The sequence below is a fragment of the Lemur catta genome, chromosome 7, assembly GCF_020740605.2.
Source record: "Lemur catta isolate mLemCat1 chromosome 7, mLemCat1.pri, whole genome shotgun sequence".
Lineage (NCBI taxonomy): Eukaryota > Metazoa > Chordata > Mammalia > Primates > Lemuridae > Lemur > Lemur catta.
In genome coordinates, this window is record NC_059134.1 from 40,146,507 (window position 1) to 40,158,571 (window position 12,065).

Genomic DNA, 12,065 nt, shown 5'->3' on the forward strand with positions numbered 1-12,065 from the left:
CCAAAGACATCTATTATATAGTTGTCTCCTAGATACATTAGTCAAGACATTTTAAAGTTACCTCATTGAACTGATCCCTCCCTTCTCCACTTCATCCACCACAGAGACAAAATAGCAATAGTAATGTAATAAATTATTGATTACTTAGCTAGCTTGAAATCAAGAAAAGAGAATCTCTACATGCAAAAGAGAAAGGAACTTGAAAGCAAATTAAGGGATCCTAAGTCTAATATCACATGAAGCAGTACTGGAGCCTGAGTATATAAGATGTATGGGAACAACATAAAAAATTCAGGCAATGTATAATCCACAATAATGCCATAGTGACCAACATATTAACATAAATCTGGACCAGAGTCATCAAGCTTCAGCAAAGGCGAATCCACAACTGTCTCATAAGGCTGCCCACACAACTTAGGAAGCACTGAATTTCCACAATAACAACTCTAAAGAATATGAGTTCACCATGAAAAAAAAGCCATCATAAAAAACCAAAAGAACATAAGGGAGAATCAGTAGATAACACAAATAAGAGGATGAACACTTTAAAAATATGAGAATTGTTTATAGTGTTCAAAAAGAGAAAAGGAATAAAAACCACAGAGTAATAGTACATTAAAGTAACAAAAATAAGTAGATGGAAAAAGACCGAACTGAAAATATAAAAATATGGTTACTGAAATAAACTCAGTAACATAGTGAAGAGACCTATAATACATATGAGAATTAAATACTGAGACATCTTCTCAAAGTATTGAGAAAAGCTGCATAGTATTTCTCTTTTACACTTTAGAGCATCTAGATCATATTAAGCACATAAACTGTCAAATTTTGTATAACAGAGTTAAGATGTCCAGAAATTGTAGTATTCGTGAATACAAATTCTAGATAATAGGAAAAGGGAAATACCTTAAAAAATATATTCAGGACTCATGTTGACGCCCTCTCGCAAATGTGCAAGTTACTTAAATACAAAGACCTCTGATACAACAAAGCAGAAAAATACTTTGCTAAAATAACAACTGTTAAGAGTTTTACAAAGTATAAAGAATCTTCAAATAAGTATCTCACTAAAGTCTTTAAACAAATTTAAGAGGTACAGAGGCATATGATTATTTATACTTTTTATAAGGTAGACTCAAAGAAGTTCACGTGACTTAAAAGTATGCCACAACTGTATAGTATTTTTCCAATTTAAGTAATACTCTACCAAATGCAACAATGAAGAAAGCCAATCAAACTTTCAGATTCCATAACTGATCCCAGGAAATTTCAGTCCTTGACACCGTTAGTGTTCACTGAGAATAAAGGTCTTTATTTCAATTAATTTTCCCCACAACTAACTGCTCTTGAGTATCAGTCTGTGAAGTGCCTTACCTGTTTCTCCAAGACAGACGTCCTCTCTGTTTCTGCATGTTTTATCATATTTCGCATGTACTCCAACTGTTTTTCTAAAAGATTACACTTATTTTCTGCAGCTAACAACTGAGATGTCAGTTCTAAAAATACATTAAAAAAAAAGCAGAAATCAGCTTACCCATGGAATAGTTTAAACAAACTGTTAACAGGAATCAAATCTACTATACATAAAATATAAACGTTCCATACCTCTGAAGCCTTTTCAGGTTATCTAAATCATTCTGTATGCTAGTAATCTGCCTTGCATTCAGTCAGTAAATTTAATGAATGACATCAGCATTTGCTCCTCAAAATGCACTTGAGCACTGTGTGATTTTGTAGTGCCCTAAAATACTAACCACTAGAAAACACTAACAGAGAATTGCTTTTAGAATAATTTCACAATACTTATTGATAGAATTTAATTTCCTTCATAATTAAACAAACCTTGATTGTGCTTTGATTCCTCATTCTTTGAATTCTCCCTTTCTTGTATCTGTTCATCTAGTACTTTCTTATATTCAATTGTTTCTTTAGACAAGGTTTTCACACTTTCTTCTGCCTGAATCCTTTCAAGTTCCAAGCGTCGAATCTTATCTTGAAGATTTTTCAGAGCAGAAAATATGGCTGCCAAATAGAAATAATATAAAGTAACAACATAGATGGATTTTATATAATGGTAAAAAAATGTAGCTAATCACACAAAATTCACAAAACTGCCCCAAAGTACAGTTTTAACTGTCTAAACCTTTTTTGTTTTATTAACAAATATCACATGTGTAACAGAATCCAATTGTAGAGTTAGAAAGTCAAGCACAAAAAGCACTTCTTAAAATCTACATTTTAAGCACTCTCTAAATTTTCCTTCAAAAGTTTCTGATTATAGAAGTAATATGTATTCACTGTAGAAAATGTAGACTGCAGTCCCTAACCCCTGGGCTGCGGACCAGTACTGGTCTGTAGCCTGTTTGAAACTGGGCTGCACAGCAAGAGGTGAGTGGCAGGTGAGCTATGGAAGCTTAATCTATATTTTTAGTGGCCTGAGTTGAGCCTCCTGTCAGACCAGGAGCAGCATTAGATTCTGCATTATGGTGAGTTGTATAATTATTTCATTATATATTACAATGTAATAATAACAAAAATAAAGTGCACAATAAATGTAATGAGCTTGAATTATCTATCCCTAAACCATCCCCCCCGCCCCACCATCCGTGGAAAAATTGTCTTCTGTGAAACCAGTCCCTGGTGCCAAAAAGGCTGGGGACTGCTAACATAGAAGATACAGGAACTCAGAGATAACAACTGTCATTTTTAGTTCTTTCAATCTTTTTATACATGCATAAATTGAGATCAAAATATACCTAAATTTCACCTTATCCTTACCAGTGAGCATTCCCTAGTGTAATCAGTCTTAAAAGATTATTTCCTTATGATCAATAATTAAAATCTAAAAAATTAAGTTACTGGGTAAAAGAATATTTATATTTCAAAGGCTCTGAAACAAAGTAACTTCAAAAGGGGTTCCATCAATTTATACTTTCATCAAAAGTACATGTCTTTTCCAACGCAGAAAACTTCTGCCATTCTCATAAGGAAAACATGCTACTTATGGTTATTTTGCATTTCTGTTAAAGTTTAAACAGTTTAATATTTTTGTATACATTATTGGCCAATTTTCTCCCTTTCATAAATTTCCTTTGCTCATTTTCCTATGGGAAAAAGTTTCCCTCTCTCCATTTTATTTTCTGTCTTTAATTCTAGTTTTGTTGTTATTAGTTTTGACGTACAGATGTTTTGATCTTTCATAAAGGTATACCTAACATTATTTCCCATCAAGTTTTCTTTCTTTGTTTATATACTTTGAAAGTTTTTCCTAACCTCAAGATCAGATAAACTTTGTATTTTCTTTTATTACCCTTAGGATTTCAAATGTTTTTACATTCAGTTAAGTCAAATAAAAAGTATTTCTGTACTGAAGAACTTTAAATACCAAATTTATCACATACTAAATTCACACATACACCGATATATATAGAGACACAAAGATACAGACCCTATGATTATTACTTACACATCCCTAAGACAGTTTCAGACTTCTATTCTGGTTTCACTATTATGCCAGTATTTCAATTTTATCCATTTATTAACATCATTCATTCATTCACCAAATTTTTCAGTGCATATGACAACTCCCAAATAAGAGACTGATACATTTTACAATATAGCTAATTGGTATTCAATGAGACTATAACTGGAAAGAACACAAACATGAAATACATACACCTAGAAACCTGAAAAATCAACTGAAAAGACTTTGAGAACTAATAGTAAAGGAACCCAGATATAAGATTAATATTAAAAGGAGCAATTCTTTTTTATACCTGTAATAATCAGATAAATGTAATAGAAAAAGAGAAAATTTAAAAATGTCCCTTAATATCAATTAAGTTTTCTTAACCTCTTTTGAATGAACCACTGAGGCATATTTCTTGCATTTCTTCATTAAATTATATTCGAGAGCACATAATTTTGCTAGTATTTTATTTTTGCATCTATATTTATTACTGAAACTGGCTGGAACACTCCATTTCCATATGTGAACAACTGTAGTAGTAGTATAGGGATATGCAGGATTAACAAATAGAACCAGGGTGGGGTGTATGCTTTCCTATTCTGATTCTGGAATGGCTTATATATGATGGGGATGATTTGTTTTTCAAGCACTTCTCAAAATTTATTCCCTAAAACTACGTGGGGCTCAAGCCTTACTGAGGCTTTGATGATGTAATGTAAAAAAATTTCTTTTCCAATCACTTTTTTCCTTTTCTATGTTTAAAAATTTCTGAAAAATATTAAAAATTATTAATAGAGAACTGAACATAATAGTTACTATAATAATCCACTGTATTTTCCTTATTTCTAATTTTGTGAATAGATTTATGTTTTTCTTAGAATCTTAGCATCTCCTTAGAAATCTTTAGCATTTTTACTTCAAAGCAAAACAAAATACAAGGCCAAACATTAGTTCTTTTGCCCACTTTCCTTATTCTTCTTTTGTTCTTTAGTAAACTTAATGTTTAACTATTTTCATTCTTTTCTTGCTCTATAATGAAAAGTATTTAAGATTATATTATATTAAATTCCTTCCAAGTACTACAACCCGTTTAAATGTGTACTGTTTTACTGTCTTTTTCAAAAAGTTGAAAAAAATGCACATATGGATAATTTAGAAAAAACATGAAAAAGAAAAAAAAATCTTACCCATAATCCTACTATCTAGGTATAATAATCATGAATATTTTATTGAAATCCTTTTGGATTTTTTCTATGCTTTTATATGTTAGGGGGATTACCCTTTCTTTACTCACCATTTTATATCATATTTATTTATGAGTATGCTTTAAATGTAATTCATAATATTAAGAGTTTTCACTAACATTGTATAGCTCTATGTATTCATGTCTTCATGTGTGCACCTCAGTGAGCACATGAAATAGATCTAGATTGATTTATCAGAGGTTAACTTTTCTATCCACAGCTTCTTCCCCAGGCCACAGGCCGAGTTGTTCCAATACCACTTCTCTAATTTCATCACTCCCAGCTTTGTAAAAGAAGTATTCCAGGGCCTAAAGCTTTGTTCTCCAATTTCTACCTATATTTCATATCCTATCTTCTCCCCTACTGTACTCGAACACCTAAGGCTTCTGTGTCTGATGACAAGACTCCCTTAGGTTTTTGGCTTTATTATCCTCCTTACTGTTCTGGCTTGAACATTTTATTTCTGGCACCTGGGTAATTCTCCTCCTTGATTTTAAGCCAGATGTTATTTGTTATTTATTATTATATGAAAATGTTGATATTTGTCTATATTATTCTGTCTGATGATAATACTGCCATCCATCCTTTTTATTTGTATGGCTCTAATACATCTGTGCCAACCTTTTATTCTTAATCTGTTTCATTCTGTTTCAGGTTTTACTTAAGAAGCATATATTGACTTTTCTTTTGAGTTAACATAATTGCATCTGCAATACCTGATAAATCATTTTTTCATTGTATTTTATGTTAATTGTTTTCTTCAATTTTTATTATATTTTACTATATAACATAATGCATACATCTTTGAAACTGTTTGTCTGACTGATATACCTCTTTTTCTGGGAATTTCCTCTTACCTCAACATAGGTATAAACTACAACTGATTTATCCCTTTATTATCCTTTCACAAATCTGGCTAATTGATCCACAGGGAACACCCAACTAAAGCCCAGACAATGGCTGTCTTCTTGGGACTTCTGCCCAAAAACTGAAATCAGAATTAGTTTAACTTAAAACTCCAAAACTGTCAGCAGCTGTATTTCCTGCTAGGTGGGAAAAAAAAGGAGATGGAGAGAAAGTGCTGGCCATATTCGAGCCCGTGGTTTCTGATACTCTTAAAGTCCACCTGTATACTGCACTTCATGTTCTTGGTTGTTTAATCCTTGCTTACATGTTTGTAAAGCAAAAGACTCCTCTTTGCCAAAACTAGTTCAGTCAGAGTTTCTATTACTTATAACTAGGAAACTATTAACTGTACTTTTTCTAAGCTCTTTATAAAAATAAATCTAGTATTACAAAGATAAAATATGACTTTATTCTACTAGTGGCTAACTATATGTTTAAAAATACATAAACACACAAGCCCATAAACACATTGCTGAAAACATTTTCAATGTCAAAAATGAAATTTGGCAAGCTTTTTATTTCATCCTCTTATTGTCTAGTTTTCTAATTAGGGATTTTTGGATCCAGGTTATTAATTTACATTTTATATCTTCATTTCAAGAGTTATATTTGGTATAGGTTTTTAGTTTTATATATAGTTTTTTCTTACAAACATGTCTGCTTTCTTGAGTTAAAAAAACATTCTAGGTAAACCAAGTGATAGATCTTAAGCATTCATTTTCTCCTTAAAAAGGTATGAGGGTGAGTTCTTGCTTTTTCTTCCCTTCTATTGTCCTCTCTTCTATGAGGTCACAAACTACTGTGCTAATTATGCTTACGTTACCATGTTACTTGCAAAAATTCCTGAATGAAAAATATTCTATGTAGAAATGAACAATGAACAATTCAGAGATTTTTTTTTAACTTCACATACTGGGAAGAGAGACAGCTGGGGAAAACATTTCTAGAAGCAGCAAACTCATTAATACTTGTTTAAAGAAAAAAGTAACATACTGAAATACTATATTTTTCCTTTCAGAAACAGACTGTTCAGCTGGGTGCGGTGGCTCATGCCTGTAATCTTAGCACTCTGGGAGGCAGAAGTGGGAGGACTGCTTGAGCTCAGGAATTTGAGGCCAGCCTGAGCAAGTGTGAGACCCCGTTTCTACCAAAAATAGAAAAAATTAGCTGGGCAACTAAAAATAAAAAAAATTAGCAAGGCATGGTGGTGTGTGCCTGTAGTCCCAGCTACTCGGGAGGCTGAGAAGCAGGAGGATTGCTTGAGCCCAGGAGTTAGAGGTTGCTGTGAGCTAGGCTGATGCCATGGTACTCTAGCCCAGGCAACTGGGCGAGACTGTCTCAAAAAAAAAAAAAAAAAAAAAAAAGGAAAGGAAATAGACTGATAGACTGTTCATAGCAAACACCAGATTTAAAATGTTTATCCTCCATACTACCCACAATGTTTCTGAACATACATGTTCAAAATGAAATATTTTGGTTATGTATGAAGTGTAAATGCCTCTGGAAAATTATAGACACAAAGGGAGATACTCAGTTTTTCTTAAACTTTTACTTAATGATCACTGAAACATGAGCTCCTTGAGGAAGGAGACAATCTCTTATTCATATAACATTTAAAATAAATATGAGGGTGCCATTTATTTGTTCTTATGAGAATAATTCAGTTGGTAGCTGGAGTCTGTATGCTCTCTGTCCTAAAGAAGGACATCAAACCCAGCCTGTTAGGGGCTGCCCTGGTAGTTGTGCATGTGTGGTTCACTCCTAGCGAGGTGAGAAGGTAATCTTTACATAGAGGTATCGTCAAACCTCACTATTTCAGGGGACTGTTTCCAAGACACCACCCAATCCCAAATCTGAGCATACTCAAGCCCCTTATATAAAATGGTACAGTATTTGCATATAACCTAGCATATCCTCCTGTACACTTTAAATCTTCTCTAGATTATTTATAATACCTAATCCAATGTAAATAGTTGTTATACCGTATTGTTTAGGGAAAAATGTCTGTACATGTTCAGTACAGACATAACTACATTTTCAATCCCTGGTTGGTTGAGTTGGAGGATGTGGAACCCGTGGACATGGACAGACAACTGCACGTGCTTTGCCTCTTTCTTCTCCCCTGGGAATGGGGGATTTTATTCATAATTAAAACTCCAGTGCTATCACTATGTGTGGCACACAGTTGGCACTCAAATGTTTTAATAAACATATATGAAGGAAAATCTCCATGATTATTAATTTAAAATATCAATTAGAACAGCAGTCCCTAATCTCTTTGGCACCAAGGACTGTTTTCATGGAAGACAGTTTTTCCACGGACTGTGGCAAGGGGTGTGGAGGCGAAGGTGGGGTGAGGAAATGGTTTTGGGATGATTCAAGCGCATTATAGTCATTGTGCACTTTATTTCTATTATTATTAGATCATAACATATAATGAAAGATTTACACAACTCACCATAATGTAGAATCAGTGGGAGCCCTGAGCTTGTTCTCCTGCAACTAGATGGTCCCATCTGGAGGTGATGGGAGACAGTTGACAGATCTGACAGGAGGTGGAGCTCAGGCGATGGGGAGCAGCTGTAAATACAGATGAAGCTTTACTGGCTCACTGGCCACTCACACCCTGCTGTGCGGCCCAGTTCATAACAGGGCCAGTACAGTCCATGGCCTGGGATTGGGGACCGCTGAATTAGAAGACAATTAGCAGCAATCCCTTTCTTCCTGACTCTTTACCTGGCAAAACTTTACTACATCTCAGTAATTCATCCTTTATCTAACATAGCCAGTGGTTCCCTCCCTAACTTCACTGCATTTCTGAAATACCTGGGGATCGCTTATTTAGACAGGATCTGTCTCTGTCGCCCAGGCTAAAGTGCAGTGGCATCATCATAGTTCACTGCAACCTCCAACTTCTGGCCTCAAGTGATCTGCCTCAGCCTCCCAAAGTGCTAGGATTACAGGAGTAAGCCACCAACCACATCTAGTCCTAGGGGGCATTTAAAAATCGCAATGCCTAGGACATACCCCACACAAAAAGAAAAAAAATCTAAAAGATATCTAAAAGAATATTTTGAATGAAAGCCAGGAGTCCAAGAAGATTCTCAGGTGATTCTAATGTGCAAAGTCTGGAAACTGCTTTAAGTGACTTCAAGGAGCACTAAAAGAGTGGAAGACTTTCTACCCACTTCTCAAGCCCAGTGTATCATTCATTTAGAAGACTGAAGTGCACGGTGTACATTAAGCTTAGCAGATCTCAATGTTATCTGTTGTTAATAACAAAGTCAGGTTCATCTGTTGTTTGGAACATTTTTTTTATTAATACATCAATACGAGTTTGTTGTAGATTAAGGGAGAAAGAAAATAATTTGCATCTTTTGTTTCTCCCATATTGCTGTCTTGGTAGTTCTCTACCTTTCTGACTGTTCCTATTTTTAGCTCACTGTTTAAATGGTATTTTCCGGAGCTCTTTTCTCCCTCTACTTTCTTCTTGAAGAAACCCCTCATAGGCTTCATCCACTACTGTATCCTTGATGATGCCTAAGTTCATTAATGTAGCATTCTCTATTGCAACTCAGACTTATATTTTCACTTGCTTACTATTCACCTCCCTCTAACTCACAGGCACTTCAAACGTGATATAGCCAAAATAATACCACCATTCCTTGAAATACTCTATTTTTCCTGTGACCTGTCTTAATCACACCATTTATTATCCATACTAGAAAACTTAGACTCAAAGATTTCTCCATCTTCCTCACTGCCCTCATCAAAGCATGCCGTCACTGCTTTAGTTTAGATTTATTTCTGATGTAAACTTCAGTTCAACAAATGTTTGTAGACCACACATGATGTGTAAGGTACTCTGCAAGGAGATAACATAAAGACAATTAGGATGATCTCTGCCTTCAAGGAGCTATCATCTAGATTCTAGACAAGATGCTGCTATCTACATTCTTCCTACACCTGGTATTTTACTGAACAAAATACTATTCTGAATGTACTCCGATCCTTTATTACAGTAGTTTTCAAATGCATGAGCCCACGGAGGTCAGGATTCATGAGACCTTTCTCAGGGTCTGTGATGTCAACACTATTTTCATAATACTAGTAAGACTTTTTGCTCTTTTCATTGTGTTAATGTTTGCCAATGATGATGCAAAAGGAATGTCAGGTAAAACTGCGAATTTTATCTCAAATTAAGGAAGTGGGACTAAACTATAATTTTAAGCATTATATTCTCTGCCGTCACACACTCCCAGGAAGGAAAGAAAAACAAAGCAACAATGTCCTTGACAAAGTCTGCAAGCCTTTCACATGCTGTACTCTTACTGAAACTTCCTTCTTATAGAAATATACTCCTTTTTTAAAGCCCACATTATATAGTTTTTCCTTCTTCCTCTGAAAAGTCTTCTCCTCTAGCTTCCCCAACATATAGACCTTGCCCTGCCCACCCCAAATGTCTTTTGTGAACTCTCTTGGCCCTTTGTTCATACCTCATCGCCTTTATTTTTTTGTAGTTGGGAAAGGGATGGTGATTTCTGTATCTATCCTTCCCATTTTGAAAGTATTGTTGGATTAATACTAGAAATGCTCTAAAAGTATAATGGATATTAATGCTTATCCTGGGGCAGTGCTTAAACAGTTCACATCCCTGTGCTCTGAAGGCATAAAAGCTTGTTTGCTGTCTTGCATGTTATTTTTTCTCAGTTATTTTTCTTTCATCTCCTTTTTTCTCCTTTCCCTATTATATTTCTTAAAAATATTACTGTCACACTTAAGAAGAATTTTGCTTTATTAGTAACATACTGGGCTAAATATTTACTGACTCTCTGTGAATTAATTTGCCCACTTAATTTTTCTTATTCTTTCATTCTTTAATAAATTGCCTTTCTCTGCACTTTTTTTAAAAGTTTCTTTTCATGGATGTAAACATTAGAACTACATAGAATATTGTAAAGGAAGAATTCATATCTAATTCTTAGACCTTCTGTTTCCTGTTAGAACTCTGTTACATGGTTATTTTAATTTCAGTTGTTTATTTTTGCTCTTAAAATCTGTTGTTTTAATGTCGTGCAACAATTTTTTTAATTGCCAAAGCCTTTAATTGCTATATTCTGATAATTAGCACCTTTACCAATTGTTTTAGCTATTAAATTAATGGGTTTTTTTTTTTTGGTTTTTTTTTTTTTTTTGAGACACAGTCTCCTCTGTTGCCCTGGGTAGTACAGTGGCTGCAACCTCAAACTCCTGGGCTCACGTGATCCTCTTGCCTCAGCCTCCCAAGTAGCTGGGACTACATGTGAGTGCCATGATGCCTAGCTAATTTTTCTATTTTTAGCAGAGATGGGGGTCTTGCTCTTGCTCAGGCTGGTCTCAAACTCCTGAGTTCAAGCAACCCTCTTGTCTCGGCCTCCGGCGAGTGCTAGGATTACAGGCATGAGCCACCTCACCCAGCCAACATTTCCTTTATCACTGAGATGCAGTATCTTCCAAAGAGGTTTCTACTTAGTGAATATCAAGTACTGAAATTCTTAAAAGACACCAGACTATTTGCTTACATTTATTTCAGCACACACACTTTTGAGCCGCCATTATGGGCTAAGATTTACAGTGTAATTGTACTTAGATATTACCTTCCTGGTATTTTACTGTTCAATCAGTCCACAGTTTGAAAAACAGTTTCATCAGGAGATTAATTTTTAAGATACTTACAATACACCTCAGTTGGAACAAAAAAGTTCCTAAACTAATTTACAAATCCCTGTGTAGCTTATGATGTGGCTAATATGTCTTTTACCTAGAGAATCAGTAACACAAGTAATTGCTGCAATATTAGTGATTAAACACAATTTTGAAAAAAATGAAATACAGCAGCATTTCAAATAAAGCAAATACATTTCATTTAAACCTCTCTCTCATACACATACAAAGTATTATAGATGAAGAAACATCTCAAAGATGATTAGTATACCACTGCTGCTGCAGGGGACCATAAAGAAAGCATGAGAAGAAACAAGGACAGTTTCTAGAAGCAAAGACTGTTCCCAACTGACAGTTGGCTAGGCAACAGAATCTCAGTCCTGAACTACAAGGGACTGAATTTGGCCAAGAATCTGAATGAGCTTGGAAGCAGATTTTCCCCAGAGCCTCCAGTAAAGAACACAGCTCCAGCCAATATCTTCATTTGAGCCTTATAAGACCCTAAGCAGGGACCCCAGACTTCTGACCTAAAAAAACTGTGAGATAATAAATAAATTAGTGTTATTTAAAACTGTTGAGTTTGTGGCAATTTGTTAAGGCAGCAAGAAAGCCAATACAGATGGCAGGTTCCAGGAACAAATATATTTCAAAGTAGCCACAGTAAAGGATGGGTAAGGAAACAGAGAAGAGAGGCTAGGGATGGAGTTGGGGATGGCAGTTAAAATCTAGGTTACGGCCGG

General features: G+C 34.8%; 1 protein-coding gene across 1 annotated transcript in view; it reads right to left on the reverse strand.

Annotated features, from left to right (window-relative positions):
- The window catches only part of CEP57 (centrosomal protein 57), a 43,491-nt gene that overhangs the window by 20,527 nt on the left and 10,899 nt on the right, over nt 1-12,065 (reverse strand). Inside the window, exons 3-4 of the mRNA XM_045556896.1 lie at nt 1,846-2,025; nt 1,378-1,499 (exon numbers count right to left, since the gene is read on the reverse strand). Of these exons, the coding sequence (XP_045412852.1) occupies nt 1,378-1,499; nt 1,846-2,025 (302 nt within the window). The remainder of the gene's footprint in view (nt 1-1,377; nt 1,500-1,845; nt 2,026-12,065) is intronic.